Source organism: Poromitra crassiceps (assembly GCF_964638095.1).
Source record: "Poromitra crassiceps genome assembly, chromosome: 5".
NCBI lineage: Eukaryota > Metazoa > Chordata > Actinopteri > Beryciformes > Melamphaidae > Poromitra > Poromitra crassiceps.
Genome location: NC_139642.1, coordinates 59156880 through 59179134, shown reverse-complemented (window position 1 = coordinate 59179134; position 22255 = coordinate 59156880). Strand labels below are relative to the sequence as shown.

At 44.2% G+C, this 22255-nt stretch overlaps 1 protein-coding gene across 1 annotated transcript; it reads left to right on the top strand.

The window, feature by feature from the left end:
* Positions 1-1328: 1328 nt before the first annotated feature.
* Positions 1329-21044, top strand: LOC310777587 (E3 ubiquitin-protein ligase rififylin-like). The gene is made up of 8 exons (XM_083637958.1): positions 1329-1457; positions 7441-7628; positions 8404-8601; positions 9181-9456; positions 13198-13405; positions 16049-16072; positions 18599-18784; positions 19025-21044. The coding sequence occupies exons 2-7, from the start codon at positions 7452-7454 to the stop codon at positions 18778-18780; spliced, it is 1065 nt and encodes a 354-aa protein (XP_083494084.1). The 5' UTR covers positions 1329-1457; positions 7441-7451; the 3' UTR covers positions 18781-18784; positions 19025-21044.
* Positions 21045-22255: the final 1211 nt, after the last annotated feature.

The window sequence follows — 22255 nt, the reverse complement described above, 5'->3', positions numbered from 1 at the left end:
AGCCTACAAGTTAAATTAATGATTGAATGAACTTATGGACAAATAAATACATGCTATTGCTAGCTGCCTTTTACAGGTGGGTGCAGAATCTGAGCAATGGATCTTTGATGAGGATCAGCGCAATTCTTACAGCAACTGTACAGTAATGCAGCTATAAGGCCATTGGAGCCGACCCAAGTTTTCTTTAAGAAATAACTAAATAAATCAGTCAATTGAATTTATAAATTTGAACCCCTGATTTCAAAGTGCTGTAGCCTATTTGTTATTTAATAGGCTACGGTACATGAAATTAAGAATGAATGTTTACAGACACTAGGCATCTTGCGCATTACGCGCGCTCGATTCGTAGGCTCGCCCGCTGCACGGCTCACCCGCCCTGCAGCTCGGCCTCTGTGCAGGCTCACCTGCTCTTTTTTTTTTTTTTCCCCGATTTTTATCCCCCATTAGTGCTAATTTAATTTATTTATCCTGGTTGCTACTCCACCCTCTGCCGATCTGGGCAGAGCCGAAACTGGCTCCATGCTTCCTCCGAGACATGGGCAGTTAGCCAGCCGCTTCTTTTCACCTGACAGAGGAAGCTTCACCGGTAGGACATAGCACGTGGGAGGTTCACGCTATTTCATCCAGTTCCCCTCCCTCTGAACAGGCGCCCTTAACAACCAGAGGAGGAACCACATTAGCAACCAGGATATTGCATGTTTTGGTGAAGGGGGTTCCTATATGAAGGAAACCCCCGGGAGGCACGGGGAGAACATGCAAACTCCGCACAGAAAGGCCCTTTTGACGACCCCACCTGGGCGGTGGGCACTCGAGGACATGCGGACGGGCACGCATTCCTCCAGCGCTCACAGCGTCCCAGGTGGGAATCGAACCCGGGGCCTTCGAGCTGTGAGGTGACAGCACTTACCACTGCACCACCATACCCCCGGCTCACCTGCTCTTATGACATCACTGATTAAGTCACAACTTCGCATCTTATGACATCATCAGTGATGATGGACTTTATCACGTCATCAGTGATGTCACTATGCCTCCGTGTGTGTGTGTGTGTGTGTGTGTAGTGGGACAACAAATAAACAAACAATCCCTTTTATATATAGCTAGATAGATATGTTTTAGCATTAGCCTACATGTTTCTCCTTTGATTCTTTCATCGATTGAATAAGTAAATAGTTAGAATTATTTATTCATTGTTCAACTGGCAGAGGTGCTTTTGTATGCGGGACGTTTTACTGGATGCTATTTTTACCACAAGACAGACAGGTTTAACTAGTCTCCTTAGGGGCCAAAATGGCGGAGGCGTAGCTCTGCTGCTGCGCGCTGATGTTGCAATGGAGAGGTGTTCTTTTGTGTCACTTCTTATCAATGTAGGTTACGTTCTTTGACCGTACTCTGTCAACTACCAGCGAGCTGCTGGAGCTAACTGCTAGCTGCCTGCAGCTGTGTGTCAGCCTGAGGTAAGATGTGCTTTACATTAGCTTGAGTTTAGTTAGTTAGCTAGTTTAGTTAATTTTCCAGCTGACAGAATGGTTGTGGTCAGCTTTGACAGCAGCCGGGCTGAGGACACAGCACGGTTCAGTTCGGTTTAAAGTTTAGCCCAACTCTTAATCAACTTCAGTAGCGTTAGCTAGCCTAGCCGTTAGCCTGCTAGCTGGCCCGGTACGGTCCACTTTATTAGGATGATCCAGGCTCAACACACTTCATATAAAAGCCGACTTTAGACTGTTTACCAGTCAGACACTGACTACTACTGAGGCGAAACGTGGGCTTTACTGTAACTGTGTAACATCACAAACAACTAACTACTTCACATGCTAGTTTGTAAGCGAGAACTAACGTTAGACCCAAACAAGAACACTAGACTATTTTGCGATAAAGGAACAAACATATTTATGGGAAAACAATAGCCTATAATCAATACGCTACGCTATAAACTCAAAACACTTATTTGGCCACATTGTGATTGATTGTTCGGTTAACGACGACACGTTAAAAGTGTCACAAAGACATGACATGCCTGCTGTTACCCAAGGAAGCTAGAGTGCCAAAGTCACGCCCTCTTCCGGGTTAAGCATTATGAACCAAAGGATTAAATCCAACATTTATTTTCCCATAGACGTTTAGTCAAATGCTGATAGAAAATTGTTTTACTTGGTCAAACCAAGCGATTCAGCTATATTTAGAATCAGGAGAGAGCACACACATTTCACTTGGACCAAAACTGAAACATACTAGCCTACTACTACTACTTATTATTATTATTATTATTATGCAAAAATGATGGGTAGCAAAAGTAATATACTAGCTAGTAATGTAACAAATTACTTCCGATACCAAGTGATAAGTAAAGTCATCTTTTTAAAGGAGTAATCAGTAATAAGTAGCTAATTACACCGGAAGACAAATACAAATTTCAGGAAAAATGTCATGATAAGGCAATAGCTATGGATGGGCATTTTAAGTAATTAAAATATTCAAGTACTCCTATTATGAACAAGTAACCGGGTACTAAAAAAAAGAAAAGAAAGGGGGGGAGGGTCCGTGTGAAAACCGTTCTTTTAATACATCCATGGTGGAAACACAAGCGGATGGCTATGTTGAGCAGTTAATTTTGCATTATGACAATGACAGAGCAGGGCTAATCTGCTGTGTAGCGTTAGTATTTTAGCATGGAAAAAGCACTGCCTGGAACACATTGTGAGGCGAGACAAAAGGACAGAAGGTGATCTGACGTTAGGGCTGTCACTTTTTCCAAAGTTCGAACAAACTTAAATTGACGTGCAATTTGTTTGATTATATTAAAACATAACCCCCACCCCCGCTCGCGCACAGACCATTTTTATACACCAGACCCAATTTAATACTACCAAAGATGATTAGGGTCACTTGCGTTTTTTTTTTTTTACTTTTTTTTTAGTTCCGAGTTTAAAGTGATAATCTCTAAAATTTCAGCTGTGTTCTTTTGGGTGACACCTATGGCGATGAGTGGTAATTACAGGTGACATCCAAACAGTGTTGCATTATGTGACGTTACGAATGTCACTATATACTGCAAAGGCTTCCATCAATGGACCATAGCCTCAATCAACATTGTGAGTGACTCTTAATTTATTTATTTTTATTTAGATGAAAATCTTTGAGATTATAGCTTTAAATCAGGATTCTGAGAATAAAGTCAAGAGTTTTGAGATTAAAGTCGGAATTCTGTGGGGAAAAAGAAGCATACTATGTGACATCACTGACGATGTCACTGATGACATTATCGATGGTGTACCGGAATTTGAATGTTGCGGGTCCCTAGATTTTTGCAACGTCAAAATAGGGTCACGAGCCAAAAAAGGTTGGGAACCCCTGCTCTAGCTCCATCTGGTGGCTCGAGTGACATCACTGATGACATCACTGGACATCCACTTGCTCAAGTGACATCACTGATGGCATCATCACTGATGACATAATCATACAATCACACAATCACAATAGTCACTGAACCACAGAGACACCCCGCCACCCACTCAGCCAATTTGAACTAAAGAAGATGGGGTCCGAAGACTTTTGTGACGTCAAAATGGGGTCACAAGCCAAAAAAGGTTGGGAACCCCTGCTACAACCACAACACACACACACACACACACACACACACACACACACACACACACACACACACACCACAACAAGCTGACCCAGCTTAACACACCAGGCCAGACAGATAGGATGACACTGTGTGGTTAATGCTCTGAATTAATGATTAGCACAACACACACAAACACTGTATTAGCTTCAGTTTGGCTGAACTTTAGAGCCATATGATTTCCGCAATCGCGGAATTGACCAATAAAAATGGAATCGACTGTAAAACGTGGAATACTGCCGAATTTGCCATAATTTGTCTGAAATTCTGTTTTCGGGAGAAGATAGAACATTACCCCGGGCCGTGCCAGCATGTTTACAAGCACTACGTCACTTCCATGCTACTTCACAAAACCACAACAATGTCAATCAATCGATGTTTCTGTTTTGCTATATGGATATTCTTTTTATTTATAACTAAATTGAGCATTTGGGCCTTTTTATAAGAATGTTTATTTGTATTATTTCAATTGTCACACTCGTGGATACATATTTGAGGTTTGTTTACTAATTGGGGAACAAACGCCGCAAACATCCCTTAGCCGGCTACTTACTTTACCTATCTGGCTTGCTACTACGCACCCCGGCCCCCTGCCACCGCTGCTGAAAAACGATCTTGGAGGAAACACTGAGGTCATTCTGAATGGGGGATAGGTGGCTGGTGGCATAATGGACCAAGTGAAGCCAAAACTAGAGAGATCCCCGCAATACGGGAAAAAGAGGTCTTGCGTCGTATTAGACGCTGGAATTTCCCACTAAGAACATGAGGATGTGCGGCTCTGCAACTTTGAAGATGTAGTTGGATCCTAGATCCATCCTGACAGTGAGTATGGGTCAGGAATCCTCACCCCTATGAAAGAGTTAGGCTTATTTGTGTAAGGTAACCCGTCGCTGGCACAGCTTTAAAGTCGAGCTGAACCCAAGAATGACTTTTCTTTTCTTTTAGTTCAAATACCTGGGTATAGTGCACCTATTTAATAATGTATGCAAAACAAATCACAACAATCTAATTTCTTTAGTTTTTCACACTTTTTCACATCAAAAGTTCGTTTTTCAAGATTTCATTGATAACAGTAATTTACAGTTTGCTGACGTCACCCAGTACTATCAGATTTCTACCCCATTTTCAACCAATCATATCACGACATGCAGCTGTCAATCAAATCTTCATTTGTGGATAATTTTCTCTTCCAAATGAAGTAGAAAATGGCACCTAGTGCCTGTCATCTGGCAGAATTCCTATCCCATAAACTAACTACTAACTTGGCCAATTGTTAGAAACATGAACAACAAACAAAAACTATAATCTCTAAGAATGCAAAGAAATGTAACTGGCTCGTTAAAACGCGCATTCCAGGGATATCGTATTTACATAAATAGCGTAAAAGGCGCGCGCTTGAGACTAGAGCTGGGTATTGGTTCAAATTTCAAGAATCGATTCGATTCCGATTCACAAGGTTGCGAATCGATTAATTTCGATTCGATTCGATTCGATTCCGATTCGATCAATTTTCAATATTGATTTGGTTAGTGATACCAAAACGTGGTTTTTGAGCTGTACCCTGAATTACATGACTGTCCAGTTATGTAACACAGGGGTTTCCAACCAGCCAAGTAGATACATGGGGAAAAAAAGTTGCAGTTAATGGTTTTAGTTACACATATATTTACTCACCACGTGGTGACAAAGGGTAAATAACAGCCTTTTCATCTGTCAATAAAGACACTTTCACAATTATGCACAGTGATTTGATTTCAGCCTATATAATTTCTAAAAGTAGATATTATAATGATCAAACATTTCCATTCATGTAGCCTACAGTATTTATGTTTTTGTTTCAACTACAAACATAATTAAACGTCAACTTGAAACTATGTTTCAACTACCACACACAGCACAATATTTTAGCCTGTTTAGTAAAAAAAAAAAATCGATCTCTGGACATATGAATCGATAATCGAGGATTAAAATGAAAATCGATTAAAAATCGGACAATCGATTTTTTGAACCCAGCCCTACTTGAGACCGTTTGAGAGCGTGGTTGTCAGGGGTCTGCCCTCGGAGATTCCAGGCGGGCGGGCAGCACCCATTCATCGGATTGTCCGCTCCCTCCGCACGAAGCAGCTGGCTGCCTGGTACTCCGCGGATCCCACTCGCGTAGCACGACAACACGCTGAATCCCACTCGATTTGGGGGTGGAACACGCCATGATTGGCCAAAACCCAATCCAGTCCCCAGAATTGTCAAATAAAATCATCGACATGATACTATGACCCGCCTCTCAACCTGTCATATTAGACAAACTATGTTTTCAGTCTGAAACGGCTCATTATGCACGTGACGAACGGGTTCAGTTCGACTTTAAAACGTGGAGATTGAGAATTAGTGCCCATATCGGCACCCGATACCGATATTGGATCGGATCGGCCCCATCCCTACCTAAAGGTTAACAATGCTCACTCTGATGTCATCATATTTGGGGAGGGAAAGACCAGGTGGGTCTACTAAGTCAAGCTTATCCAAAATTACAAGCCTCTAAAACATAAAGTTACAATAGTCTAGCAGGAGGGGGCCCTCAGATTTTGAGGTACCCCTACCCGAGTTCAAACAAAAACACTTTTTTTTCTTTTCATTTTCTCTTCAGGGCCTCCCCCCATTCATGAAATAGATTGTTGGGTAACTTTATTTCAAGGCAAAAGTGGTGAAATCAATCAAAAATAATGCACCCCATAAACTCGGAAAGAGCAGAGAGAGATCTTTTTTGGACGATACAGGGGCTACAATACATAACGCTGTCTAGCTTTTCAAGAGAAGCTCTGATCCTGCTCACATTTTCTATGTGAGTAGTCTGGTACCTAGTGCACATGTCAGCTATGTTGATAAGAACCTGAAATTCACGCGGGATTAGTGAGAAAGTCGGTAAAAGAAGGAGAGCTGCGAATGCTTGTGCAGAACTAATTAACCGGGCTAATTAACTAATTAATTTAATTAACTAATTAAACTAAAATTAACCGGGCTGTGAGAGCAGAAAATACACTATCGCAGCTGCAGCAGCCGTATCCTCCAGGCTCCTGTAGCCACTACTAGCCAGCCTGCAGATGACGCCTTCAGGGTGCCTCGATATTAAAGTCGGCACGTGAGTGTCACCTCGCGTCACCAGGCTCTCTCTTAAAGAAAGGAAAAGAGAGAGAGAAGAGTCACGTGAGTGTGGCGTTTAAGGACATTGTACTCTGTCGCTACAAAATAAATAAACTGGGTGTGTATTACTCATTGTATTACTGGACAGACATATAATAAATAAACGGGGTGTTACTCATTGTATTACTGGACAGACATATAACTAACTTTGCAGTCTGATCCATCTTACACAGCCTATGGCTGTAATACAGTGCTGTAGTTTCTATCTTTCTGTTGTGTTTCTTTTTGCTATGCTTGAGACATAAGGCAAAGGACCTGTCTCAAACATAGACTGATATCACCGGATGTTGTGAAGAGTAGGGTTAGGGTCTTTATAATCTTTATAATTTGTAAAGAATTTGATTATAAAAAAAATATATATGTTGTATTCTGTTCTTAAAATGTTTTATATTTTTGAAAGATGATTTCAAATTGTTTTATTTATTTTTTAATATATTTAATTCCCCCCCCCCCTCTTTTTTCTGCTTCTGATCTATTAGGTAGTCAAGTATTGAATCAGTATCGAGTCATGTATCGGTATCGAGTATCGTAATACTAAAACTTGGTATCGGTATCCAAGTCAAAATGTTTGGTATTGTGACAACACCACTGGATGTGTATTTGTGTTGTTCCAGGCCGAGGCACCATGTGGGCATCGTGTTGTAACTGGATGTGTATGGACTCGTCCAGTGTGGAGGTGGAAGAGTCCGACAGTGCCCGGCGTCACCAAGCCTACAGCAACTCCGCCTACAATAGCCACCCGTCTCCCCCCGAACACACCTGCAAGGCCTGCGGGGGGCGCTTTGAGACCGCTGCACGCAAGGTACACACGGGGCTCCACGCTTACCCGCTTTCCCCAAGGAGCGCACGTGCTCTCCTACGTTGGAAAAGTTAGGAGCACATAAAGAAGTTTAGGGTCGCCATGAAAATTCGATACAGAACGATATAGCACATATTCAATAAGATTCTATTCATCTCTGATACGCTCCAATGCAGCTCATTGGCTATTGTTTAGTTTATTTAGTTTCTTTTTCCAGTCCAATTTTGTACAATATCCGTTATACAGATGCAGTAAACCCAGCGTTGGGCCGTCCACCACGCGCGTCAGGCGGGCATGGCGCGGTAGCGCTGCGTCGTGGATTTGTTTTTTTCACCTTGGGAAGTGCACTTTTCAACCACCAGGAGTTGCAAATACACATTGTCCGTCCGGGCAGTATGCCAGATAATGCCACAGACAGCATTGGTTTATGCAGTAGTGTTTAAACGTTAAGAACAAACCCTTTTTGTTGCTAGTATATGTCATGAGTGATTTTTCTGATGTCAAGTGGATTTGAGAATTATTGTATTACTAGTGCAGTGCCCGTCCCCCCCCATTCACACAGCTTAGCATACCAGGCATCCAAAAGTTCTTGGTTACCTTTAGTGCTGCCCAGCTGTTCAATAAGGCCAGGAGTGAAGTGCATAAAGTCTAGTTAGAGGTTCCATTCCATAATTTGAAATTTGATGTACTCTCTCTTTCGGTCTCTTTCGTGTGTGTGTGTGTGTGTGTGTGTGTGTGTGTGTCTCTCTGTATCTGTCTCGCTCTCTGTTTCTCTCAGCATGTGTGTGTGGACTGTAAGAAGAATTACTGCGGTCTTTGCTCGGCCCAGCTAGAGCCCCGCCCCCGACTCTGCCACACCTGTCAGCGTTTCTATGGCAACCTTTTGGAGCGGGCGGAGCTTATGAAGCTGAAAGTGAAGGAGCTGAGGGACTACCTGCACCTGCATGAGGTCTCCACACACCTGTGCCGGGAGAAGGTAAGCCCGCGAACAAACGGAGCTAATGGCTAAAACAGAAACGCTCTTTAAACCGCTGTGTTCAGACCTCGGTGACACCGATTCATTATTCTGTTATTTCAAGTTGGAGTGCAACATTGCAACATAAATGAAGTTGCGGCGCACATGTACCATTTTAGCAATGGGCTTATGATATGACTTGGGATATTTTTCTTTATCATTTTGGAAATAAATTGTAATCCCCCCCCCCTGCGAGCTGCTCAAGTACCCGGCAGGGGTACTCAATTCAAATTCAAAGAGGTCCAGTTAGAGAAAACTTCCTCAAGCAAAGGTCCAGAACATTATAACGTCTAGTAACTTGCGTTCATGATTCAGTGCCATATATTGAACTAGCCCAATAGTACGTCTGTATTTAGTCAACGGCTGACTGTTACAATGTAAATCAAATAAACATAAACAATCTTTATTTTCAGTTTTCAAACTGAACCTGCTTGGAGACCTCTGGGGAGGCCCGCCTCCCACTTTGAAAAACTCGGGTCTATAAATGCCGGTAAACCGAGTGACCGTAACCCAGTAGTGTCCTTCATCCCGTGTGTGCAGGAGGAGCTGGTGGAGCTGGTCCTCGGTCAGCAGACGCCTCCGCCCAGTGACGCCTCCACCCCCGAGAGCCCCACCCCCGACCCCTCCACGCTGACCCCCGACCCCTCCACGCTGACCCCCGACCCCTCCGTCCCGACGCCTAACCCCTCCACGCTGACCCCCGACCCCCCTCCCACGACCGGCCCTGCCTCCACAGAGGCCGCCCCCCCCGCCGCCCCCACAGAAGCCCCCCCTGCAGAGCCCCCTGCCGGGCCAGAGGCTCAGGAGGAGGAGCAGGTGAGACCTCACACACTCATTCACCATTATGAATAAGAAGCAGTGATGTGACGGTGAAGTATGGCATCAGTTGGTACACGACCTTCCAGTCAATGAGTTGATCTTGTCATTTTTATGATGGACATCAAAGCCTAAGCAAACATTTCCAGAGATTTATGAGGAAGAGAAAAACAAGAAATGAGATCATGGTTAGTACTCATCGTCTGTTTAGAGTCCTCTTTCCAGGCTCCTGGGTGGGACTGAATCCTTGCTATGGCTTTCCTCCACCGGGGACGGTCCATGGCCACCTCCTGATGACTCATTAAGGAATATAAACCTTTCATATATACATCCTGTATTAACAGTTTAAACGTGCGTTCACACCGACCTATTAAAGTTTTTCGCTGGCATCGAGTTTACATACAATGTCAATGCAAACGAGCGATTGAGCGTGTATTCGCCCGGGAGAAAAATCGCTGGGCGTCCGAGCGACGCCCAGCTCTACGGCACTCGGCCTGCGGCCTCGTGCCTGCGACCGAATCACAGCAGTGCCAATATTAGCCAACAATGCACTCCCTCTCGTGTGATATTGCTTAACTGTAAACTGTTTTGAAGTCTGTCATTTAATTTGACAGTTATTGAGTGCTAACTCAAATTAATAACTCATTAACTCAAATCAACTCTCAATAACTGTCAAACATTCTGTCATTCATCTAGTTTGACAGTTATTGAGAGTTGATTTGAGTTAATGAGTTATTAATTTGAGTTAGTGTGGACCAGTGATGTCACTGGTCCACACTTTAACACTCAATAATTGTCAAATTAAATGACAGACTTCAAAACAGTTTACAGTTTTCTGATATACTACTGATGTTCTAATGATACAAAGCTGGTTGAAAATGGGCAGAGTGTTCCTTTAACAACAACAGTGGCCTAGCATTGTCGTTCCCCACTATGGAGAAGCTGGAGTAACCCACGTCAACATAGCAAGTTACACAGTGCATCATGAAACACAACATAAAGAGGTAATGCTTCGCTTACGATTATCTATACCTTCTGTACTATTGTACATGCCACTAACCTGTGAAACAGGAGAAATATTAAGAAATGATGAAGCATAGGGCATATGCTGCCGTTCGTCTGGTCGGTCTTGCACGGTCGTAAAGACAGTAAGGGGCGGGGCTAGGGATAGGAAGGCCGTAGAGCAGTGATCCTCACTATTTCTTCGATGAGAGCCGCACTGGCAGGACAAAGTCAATAGGAGAGCCACTTTTGTATTATGTTGTATTATGGGATGTGCGTTTCCCAGGCAACGACACACGTTGACACGTTTTGGAACAGCGCTGCACGCTGGCACAATACTCCTAAAAGCAAAATGCTTATTGTTTTGAATGATTTGGCACCTTCTATTACTGTCAACACCAGTATTGTTGTATTGTAATAATATGCCATAAAGGTTTATTTTTGTTTTGTTTTTTGCAATTTCTTAGAGCCGCCAACTAAAGCTTTGAGAGCCGCGCAATAAGGAACTAGGCCGTAGAGAGTCTGGGTTTGAGGGCTGGGTAGAGGGAGTGGATAGGGGGCTCTGGGTTTTGGGAAGGACCGTGGTGAGGAGTTGGGCTAGGGGAAAGAGGTGCCGTAGCTAGGGATAGGCAGGTCATAGAGAGTCGGGCTTCGAGGGTTGGGGTTATTTTCCATGTTGAAAACGATTTGCCGTGTTGTTGAGGTACTCCCAAACATTGCCTCAAGTGCCATAAGGCTGAATGGCCACACCACTGTGCTGTGGGCTTCAAGGTATTTGTGCTTGTATGAGTCTGGACATGCATGGATGTAGACTGCTCACTTGTTGGCGGAGGGCCAGATATGCTCACAAGTAGTTTTTTGCTAGTCCAAGTCAAGTCTCAAGTCTTTGGGCTATAGTCCAAGTCAAGTCTCAAGTCTCTTATGGAGGAGCGTTCTATCATCTGCTGCCATCTGGTCTGCTTAGAACACTGCATAGCTAAAACGAAGGAATTCAAAACATGTACTGTATTCTCCTCACTCCTTATCTATTAGCAGACAGCATCAGCATTGATTACCGTAAATTCCGGACTATAAGCCGCACCTTTTTTCCCGTTTTTTGGCCTTTTTTGGCCCCTGCGGCTTATATAACGGTGCGGCTTATCTATGGATTTTTTCAAAAAAAAAAAAAAAATCTCTCTTTTTTAGCACTCTTTCTAACTATAAAGCCACTTCTGTTTTAATTTCCTCTCTTGCCCTCTTTTCACCACACTGTATGACACTGTATGACACTGTGTGCACTGTAAATAACAACACAGGTGGTGTTGTGTTATGTTGTTTTGTTGAAATGTTAATAAATGGGAGCATTACATATGGTAATTAAACATTAAAACACAATAAAAAAAAAAAAAAAAAAAAAAAAAAATTAAAACACCCGCGGCTTATAGTCCGGTGCGGCTTATATAAGAAAAAAATAGTCAACTTTGAAGGTGCGGCTTATACACCGGTGCGCCTTATAGTCCGGAATTTACGGTAGTTGACATTATTATTAGTAGACCTTTCCTTAATGTTAATACACAGAAATAAAGATTGTTCACGAGTCCCAAATCTCAAGTCCAAGTCAAGTCTCAAGTCGTTGAGGACAAGTCTCAAGTCACTTGGTGTGACTTAAGTGCCACTCAAGTCTCAAGTCCAAGTCCCCATCTCTGGCGGAATACAACCATGTTGCAGTATTTCTAGTTGATTGATTTGCTTATTGACTCTGCTTAACTAGACTTAGCTAGACATATTCTCCGCGTAAAGCCCTCTGAGACATGCTTGTGAATTAGGGCTATACAAATAAACTTGACTTCATACTTTGCATTTAGATGTCTTGGGTTTAGATGTTTCCACCCGATGTGGACTGAATGAGTTGGTTGGTTGGTTGGTTGGTTTGGTTTAGAGATGGGCCGATACCGATACTGGTATCGGTACTTGGCTCCGATACCGTACTCAAGTACTCGTATCGGTATCGGTAAAAAAAAAAAAAAATTTTTTTTTTTTTTTTTTTTTTTTTTTTTACAGTGCACCTGAACGCAACATGCAAGATACCGGCTGAATAAGTGTCCAAATGTTCATGTCATTTGTGTACTGTACTACCACGGTGCCACCACCTCTTGCACTTAAGAACTCTGGTTAATGTATTCCCCCCAAAAGTCTACAGATCCCCCCCCAGCCTATAAATCCATCTTATCGGAAGAACATAAGGGGGGAATTCCCTCCTAGTTTGCAAAATGAATTTAGGCCCTGACTGTAATACAGAAGTTGAATTTGAAGTTCAGCATTAATACATTTGTCATTTTTTGTCTTATATTTAACTTTGTGTGTTATTGCAATATAAAACTACATAATTGAGAATCGATTCTCGATTCTGGAATCGAGAATCGTTGCAATCGAGAATCGATTCTGGAATCGGATCGTGACCCCAGGAATCGGAATCGGATCGGATCGTGGCTTAGCCGGATCGGAGAACCCCTATTATTTTCATTGTGGTAATTGAACATTACAGTATCATTAAAAGTACAAGGCATGACAATGAAACGAAATTGGGGGAAAATACAAAATAAGTGGTTACTCAACAAAAACAAAAAGTACTCGTATCGGTACTCGGTATCGGCGAGTACCCAAAATTAAGTACTCGTACTCGTACTCGGTCTGAAAAAATGGTATCGGCCCATCTCTAGTTTGGTTGGTTGTTTCAGTTGGTTGTGTCTCTCTTGGCAGTCGTCTGATGAGGTGGAGGAGGTGCCTCTGTCCTGCCGCCGTGCCTCCCTGTCGGACCTGAGGTGTCCGGACGACATCGAGGCGCTCAGCGTGCGCCAGCTGAAGGAGATCCTCGCCAGGAACTTTGTCAACTACAAAGGCTGCTGTGAGAAGTGGGAGCTGATGGAGCGAGTCACACGGCTCTACCACGACCAGCAGAACAACCTGGGTCAGTTACAGCACTCTCATGGTTTCAATGGCAGTTTGCTCATTAGTTAAAGTTCTAATGTCAAAGATTTCAAGCTTAATTCTCATTGGTTGACACCTATGGCGAAGAACGGGAATCGCAGGCGAGATCCAAACACTGTTACATCATCTGTGTCACCACCACCGTCAATTAGATGGATATACCTAGCGTGATGTCACCCATTGGTCTTGGAGACGGTTTGAAACCCAAAATCAGTTGAATTGATTGATATTGTTGGAGCTAAATAAACTTTTAACAAAGGCATTTACTAGCCTCTAGTGATTATTCATATTTATAAAACTGCTCTCTCAAATCAAGCAATCTGATTGGTTCACAGCCATTGTATAAATCCAATAACCGAGTCCAATAACCCATGGCCATGGGTTATTGGACTCGGTTATTGGTTGCCATGGCAACTCTCTTACTAAAAGCCTTTGGTTTAAAAAGAACAAATGGCGGAGACAGCTGTCAGATCCTTGTGAATCGATCTTCGCTTATAACTTTACTAATACTTCGCAGAAAATGATGTTTTGTACAAGAATAGACGCGGGCTAATGTCTTAACCCCTCTCTCGCGCGCCCTCACTCTTAACCCCGCATTTCTAAATAAGACGTAACGTTACTTGGTGACGGCATACGGCTCTGGTGTCGGGCTTTGCAAAACGCTCTCAGCTTCTCAGCAAGCGCCAGGATTGGCCAATGTCGACTTCAGTCTCCAGAACGATCCAATCAAATCACCCGCACGTCTATCTTCTTGCTAGAGGTCCCGCCTTACAGTAGTGTTTCCGCTTTTTATAAAAGCAATATAGCATAATTAATGTTAATTATAAAACGGCTCTCTCAAATCAAGCAATCTGATTGGTTCACAGCCATTGTATAAATCCCGTAACCGAGTCCAATAACCCATGGCCATGGGTTATTGGTTGCCATGGCAACTATCTTACTAAAAGCCTTTGGTTACCTCAAAAAAAACAAATGGCGGAGACAGCTGTCAGATCCTTGTGAATCGATCTTCGCTTATAACTTTACTAATACTTCGCAGAAAATTATGTTTTGTACAAGAATAGATGCGGGCTAATGTCTTCTTTGCAAAAAAAAGGCTGTTAACCCTGCATTTAACCCCGCATTTAACCCCGTAACGTTAGTTGGTGTCGGGCTTTGCAGAAAGCACTCAGCTTCTCAGCAAGCGCTGAGAATGCAGCGCTGCGCTCGAGCTGCCTGTCGGCTTTCCAGAAAGCTCTCAGCTTCTCAGCAAGCGCCAGGATTGGCCAATGTCAACTTCAGTCTCCAGAACGATCCAATCAAATCACCCGCACGTCTATCTTCTTGCTAGAGGTCCCGCCTTACAGTAGTGTTTCCGCTGACTCTATCACAGGGGTCACCAACCTTTTTGAGGTCGAGGGCTACCTGAAGGGTAGCGAGTCATGTCGGGGGCTACCTGTTGAAATTTGCTCGATTTACCTTTAAATAATGAGTACCGTATTATGCATTTAATCGAGACATACACTCTTTTCTTTCACTGTTGTGAAGAAGAACTCTTCCTCCCACTCCTCTTGAAATTGGTAATGTTTTTTCTTTCACTTTTCTGCCATTGTTCTTGCGTTCCATCATTTAGCTTAGCCGACTGATATAATCATTGGCAGCTGGCAGTCGCACTGTCGCAGAGTGAATGACGTAGTGACGTAACGTAAAACTAAACTTTGACCCCAACCCAGGCGGATCAAAATAGTTAATCAATAATTAATTATACACAGACAATAAATTATACACAGACAATAAACGTTTTTAAAACGTATGCATTGTTAAACAAATTATTTTCTACATTTGTGTGTTATTGTGGGAAGGGAGGAGAAAAACAAATAAAAAATAAATTTTTCTGATTATATTTTTTTGTTTCGTTTTTTGTTTTTTCTTTCTTTCCCCTGTGGCTGAGCCTGTTTGTCTGTTTTGTCTTGTTTGTGTAAAAAAAAAAAAAAAAAAAAATTTTTTTTTTTTTAAACATTTTTCTGAACGTGGCTTGCGGGCGCCACAGCGCCACCGCCCGCGGGCGACTGGTTGGCTACCACTGCTCTATCAGAATACCATGCCAGTCGGACTTATAGTATTATTATTATATTTATATTATCATACTTGGAAACCGTTTTATAAAAGCAATATAGCACTCGAGCAGCGTGTGTTGTGGCATATATCCCGCTGATCAGTTGTTATCCCACGAGGCCGCAGGCCTCAGCGGGATATATTTGCCACAACACACTAGCTCTCATGCTATATTGCTTAAATATATCTATACAGTATCTGTGCAGAAGCCAGTGTATGAACTCTAACCATCAACCCATTACTTATGAGACTGAATAAAGCGGTTTGCATGTCTATAGCTATAACAAGGCTATTAGACAGGTGTGTGGGCCTTACCATATTTTCGAACTAATTTCATAAGCTTGTGAATATTCACTCATTCACAAATTATTATTAATAGTCATATTAATAACCAAACCAGCTCTGAAACCCCAACATACAGCAGTCTACAACATTAAGAACACATTTTTCTGTGGTGTGACAAACTCAAAACACACATTTGTTTGGTTTCCAGGTACTTTAATAATGATAACTTGTTTTTCTCTTTCAGTCTCCAGCCCTGTGGACAGTTCAGGTGAGTTGTCTTCTTTTAGTCTCCGCCTGTAAGCACAGGGCCCACGCTTCAATTCCCACATGAGTCCTGCTGCAGCATAGGGCTAACGGAATACCGCAGGGATGACGTACATTCTTTTTGTAGGCTTACCCAGAAGTTAGCATCACGCTCGGTATAGCTTAGATCGGGCCCAAAAAGAAACAAGCCTGACCCGACCCGAGCCCGTTCTGTGTGAACCCGGCCCATCCGATTGGCTGCATTTATGGGCCCGAGCCCGGCCTGAACCCGCGATTTTCTAACTATATTCCTGTTGTCTGTTCAGGCTTATGAATACATAAGGTTTGAAGGTTACAATGTAACATTCTGTTTATCACACCCAAATATACGTGTGTGTGTGTGTGTGTGTGTGTAAATGGCCTGCATTTATATAGCGCTTTTATCCAAAGCGCTTTACAATCAGTAGATAGTCTACATTCACCCATTCATACACCGATGGCGGCAGGCTGCCACGCAGGGTGCCTACACACCATCGGGAGCAAGGAGGGTTAAGTGTCTTGCCCAAGGACACAACGACAGCAGCTGGGAGGGAGCGGGGATCGAACCGCCAACCCTTGCGTCATTGGCCGACCCGCTCTACCTCCTGAGCTAAAGCCGCCCCATGTGTGTGTGTGTGTGCGCGCATATATACACACATATATAGATATAGATACAGTATATTTGCGCATATGTAATGTAATGTAAAGTCCTGTGTGTGTGCAACACCTGCAGGGGGTGGGGCCGCGGGGAATACCCCACTCGCCAGACGCCTCTTGACATCCGTGGTCTTTAATGTGAAAACCAGGTTTTACAAGAACATTACAGCTACAATACGATACTCCCCTTAAACAAACAGACAGACAGGCACATAGAGTGGAGCTCACGGCGCAAAAAGTGTCCGAATCTTCAGGATCTACAGGCTGCTTGTGTTGCTTTCGCTTCAGTTGCTCCAGCTTCAGTCGGACTTTGACACAGTTATTTTAAATCAGAGGACGCATAGCATCGTGTAAACGGACTTATTTTTTCTCCAGGCTACTTTGTGGTTGTTTCAGGCGGACTTTGGCAGTTATTTTAAATGCGAGGACCCAACGGTGTCACATACTTGTTTCTGCTCCTGCTGACCTGCTTCTTGCATTTGTAGTTTAGTCATGTGTCATGTCCCCCGAGCTGTAGTTTTCTTATCGGCGCCCCGCCTCACTCTCTCTCCCACTGCCTCACTCTCTCTCCCACTGCTGACAAATGGAGCTCAACGCTATGTATGTGTCTCTTTCTCTGTCTCTTTCCCTCCCGCGCTCTCTCATATTAGCGCGCACTTTAATTAATCTACATAATGAAGTTTGAAGGTGTGTGTGTGTGTCTGTGTCTGTGTCTGTCTGTCTGTCTGTCTTCTATGCACGCCCACACCACAGGTCCGATTGGGCTGAAAATGTGAATGGAAGGTGGGTTATAATCCACGGAAGGTTATGGGCAGGTTGGAAAGTCCTCAAACCACCTGGAAAGTCCTGGAAACGACCTGGAAAACACCTCATGCCCACACCCCAGTTCGGACTGGGCTGAAATTTTGCATAGTGGGGGTAAAGATCTCAGGAAGGTCATGGGCACGTCATCAAAGTCCTGGAACCACCTGGAAAGTCCTGGAAAATCCTGGAAACGACCTGGAAAACACCTCACACCCACCCACACCTCAGAGCAGATTGGGCTGAAATTTTGCAAGGCGGGGGGTTATGATCTGGCGATGGTCATGGGCTCGTCATCAACTCCTGGGACCACCTGGAAAGTCCTGGAAAACAGATGGAAAACACCCTATGCCCACACCCCAGGTCGGATTGTGCTGAACATTTGCATTCGGGGGTGGTCATAGGCAGGTTGTGTACTCCTGGAAACCATCTGGACACCACCATCATTTCCGGCCAAGCAAAACGCGCAGTTGCATTGCTTTGTGACTATTGAACCCGGGCACATTGCTAGTTAGTAAATAAAAATGACAATGTCCGAGGCCGAGGAATGGAGTGGAAATTCCGGCCCGGTTTGGGGTTTGGGCGGAGAACCTCTCCATCACACTTGTCCGTCTGGAAGTCACGAAGTGGTCCCCATTTGTGAAGATTATCTTGCTGAACACGAAGGTCTCAGTTTGATAAACTTTTTGTTAAGCACAGATAGGGATGTCAGTTTTCGGTTAACCGATTCATTTTTTTTCTAAGACGTGAAATACAAGAGAGTTGCGCGCTCCATTCAGGGTTCGAGACTGCCTATGCAAGCTTTTAATTCCTATAATGCTAGTTTAACCCTTGTGCGATGTTTTAATATACTTACAGGTGAGGGATAAGGCTAAACTTATTCTAGAGGCTGGAGGCAGCACTGCAGCAGAGGATAATCTATGTAAGATCCGTATGGACTCTGTGTGTGTGTGTGTGTCTCTCCCTCTAGAGGCTGGAGGCAGCACTGCAGCAGAGGATAATCTATGTAAGATCCGTATGGACTCTGTGTGTGTGTGTGTGTGTCTCCCTCTAGAGGCTGGAGGCAGCACTGCCGCAGAGGATAATCTATGTAAGATCTGTATGGACTCTCCCATCGACTGTGTGCTGCTGGAGTGTGGTCACATGATCACCTGCACTAAGTGTGGCAAGAGGATGAGCGAGTGTCCCATCTGCAGGCAGTACGTGGTCCGAGCCGTGCACGTGTTCCGCTCCTGAACAGGTACACACAAAGTAACACACACACCCACGCATGAGCACATGCACACACACACACACACAAAGTAGGCGGGGTGGGGAGAGAGAGGAAAAAACACTGGGACAATTGCGATTCTGCTTGTGATTTCAATGATCGAAATTGAACATTTCGATTTTAGATTTTAGAATCGAAATCGTGACACCCCCTATAAATGTTAAAAGGACATGCCGTACTGACCGGCTGTGTCTTCTTCTCTCTCCACAGGACAGACCATCTCCAAAGCAAAATGAACAAGTCCTCCAAAAGGAAAAGGGAACCACTGGAGAACAACAGAAGGCTTTTATTTTTTTTAACTCTATTTTTCTAATGTAAAAAGTTGAAGGGACTCATGTGTTTGCCTTAAAAAGTGGCCTTACAGCTGGTTTTCTATTGGCTGATGATGGGACTACTCTGTGCTCTTCTACCCTCAGGTCTTCAGCCTCACATCTCGTACGCCTCCATTCAGACAGAAGAAACTGGCCTTATTGTTTGTGTTTGAAATCCTGAAGGCAGAGGCTGTTAGCGTGTAGCTTGTTAGCTTGTACCGAGCCTGGAAAACCACACTACACTTAAGCAGCCAGTTGACCTGAACCCCTGAACTTGGGTTTGAACTCACTCTGTGCCTTACCTTGCTCCTCACTGTCACATGCTGCATTTCCTCTGCATGGTACCACCTCGACTCGACTGACCTCTACTGTATTTTGGAACCTGTTGGTTTTCCACTGCAGATAGAATCCCCTCAATGTACTCACCTCACACAACTGAACTTCCATGATGTGAAACTGTGGCTGTGTCACAGCAAGGAGCTAACGTAGCCTCAGAGGCTCTGGTCTCATAGCAAGGAGCTAACGTAGCCTCAGAGGCCCTGGTCTCATAGCAAGGAGCTAACGTAGCCTCAGAGGGTCTGGTCTCATAGCAAGGAGCTAATGTAGCCTCAGAGGCTCTGGTCTCATAGCAAGGAGCTAACGTAGCCTCAGAGGCTCTGGTCTCATAGCAAGGAGCTAACGTAGCCTCAGAGGCCCTGGTCTCATAGCAAGGAGCTAACGTAGCCTCAGAGGCTCTGGTCTCATAGCAAGGAGCTAACGTAGCCTCAGAGGCTCTGGTCTCATAGCAAGGAGCTAATGTAGCCTCAGAGGCTCTGGTCTCATAGCAAGGAGCTAACGTAGCCTCAGAGGCTCTGGTCTCATAGCAAGGAGCTAACGTAGCCTCAGAGGCTCTGGTCTCATAGCAAGGAGCTAATGTAGCCTCAGAGGCTCCTGGCTCACTCGCACAGCGGCTAAACCCACTGGGAGCTCGCTTTATAGCAACCCTACTCCTCCAGACATGTAACAGTTAAATGCATACAGTAACATTACTTCCCTTAAAGCCATGGTGGTTGTCCGCTGTTTTCTGAAGTATTCTGTCGTTTTCAGTACAGAGGGGTTTTAGTTGTGTCCGAGCCTTTCATTTCTCTACAAAACAACTGAAAATGGGTGCCTGTTGAGGTGAAGCAAGGAGACCGGTTTTATTTCCAAAGAGGCTGAAGGCAGAAAGACAAAAGACTGGACTTTTTTTGGCGGAAGTTGTACACACAAGAGGGTAAGCTAACCTGGTAGCTACCATTAGCATATGTGATGACGATTCTCGATGACCAATTAGCAGTCTGCAGTGTTTTCATGTCACCTTTTGGCATCACCTCAGCTCACTCGGAACCTCATCAGAGGTGCTATAAAAAAAAAGTCAAAGTCTGGCCTCAGCTCGGAACCTGCCCAGTGGAAAACCCAAAAAGGGAGTGGAGTCGAGCTGGTACCATGCGGTCGAAAACCACCAGAAGAAGAACATACTTACTCCTGAGCCACATGGTCATATGTTCACTGCCATGGAAACCAGCAATAGTTCCAAATATAAGATGTAACATAGCAATAAATACATCCAAACATCTTTATCCAACCACCAACTTTGGCTGTTCTGGGGACCCATAGTCACCGCCACTTATCTCCATTCCATTTCCATGATGTCCACAGCTCAGACTGTCATGTCCTCTCTTTTGCCTGTTTGTGCTTATTTCAACTCCGTTGCCACAACAACATACCTGTAAACCACGGATACATTGATATATATTTAATAAGTCCTCCAGCCACAGGAGCATTTCCAACGTTCAGTTGAAGACGTTGATGCATTTCCAACGTTCATTTGGAACCGTTGCGCAAATAAAACCGCTTGGGTTATGGTTAGACAAAAACGGTTACGGTTAGTGTTATGTTTTAGGTTAGACTTAACCCATTGATACCTGATGCAGCATTTGTGTGTAGCGGTCTTAAAGGGAAACACACACAAATGAGGGATATACATGCAAATGCTGCATCAGGTATCAATGGGTTATATAACAAAAATGTTAAATGTGACTTAATGATGGTTGAAATGTAGACTTTGGGAATGCTGGGGGTTGAACTGTGTTCTCTGGTGTTACGCCCCGACTACAACTCCATCACTTGCCACCGTGCTATTTCAATAGCAGACCGTTATTTCACACATGTTCACAAATGTTGAGATTGAACGTATCCATGGTTTGCAGAAACTCTCTCTGCTAGTCTGAGCTCTGCTAACCTAGCCTGGCTCTCTCTCTGCTAGTCTGAGCTCTGCTAACCTAGCCTGGCGCTCTCTCTCTCTCTCTCTCTCTCTCTCTGCTAGTCTGAGCTCTGCTAACCTAGCCTGGCTCTCTCTCTCTGCTAGTCTGAGCTCTGCTAACCTAGCCTGGCGCTCTCTCTCTGCTAGTCTGAGCTCTGCTAACCTAGCCTGGCGCTCTCTCTCGCTCTCTTTCTGCTAGTCTGAGCTCTGCTAACCTAGCCTGGTGCTCTCTCTCTCTCTGCTAGTCTGAGCTCTGCTAACCTAGCCTGGTGCTCTCTCTCTCTCTGCTAGTCTGAGCTCTGCTAACCTAGCCAGGCACTCTCTCTCGCTCTCTTTCTGCTAGTCTGAGCTCTGCTAACCTAGCCTGGCTCTCTCTCTCTCTGATAGTTTGAGCAGTGCTAAGCTAGCCTAGGTAAACCCAGCCCCCACGTGACCTGCTCTCTCAGTTCCTAGTCACATAGTGACTGAGAACAGGTCTGAGAGCAGGTCACGTTGGGGGATGGGTTTACCCAGGCTAGTGCTAACCTAGCCTGGCTCTCTCTCTCTGATAGTTTGAGCAGTGCTAACCTAGCCTGGCTCTCTCTCTCTCTGATTTTCTGAGCACTGCTAACCTAGCCACACATTAAACACACAAAATACCCAAAAGGAATAAAAGCAGGCTGACAATTTAGGACATGTGAAGGTAATGTTGACAGAAATATTTTTCTAATTAGCTAAATTAATTACCTCGCTAGTTCCATTAATACGTCATGGTGGTTATGGCGTGGCGTGAGACAGCTCTTAAGTGCCTCTTGTGTCTTGTAAAACAGACTTTCCTCTTCCCACGTTAACTTTTATTATTTTTTGTTT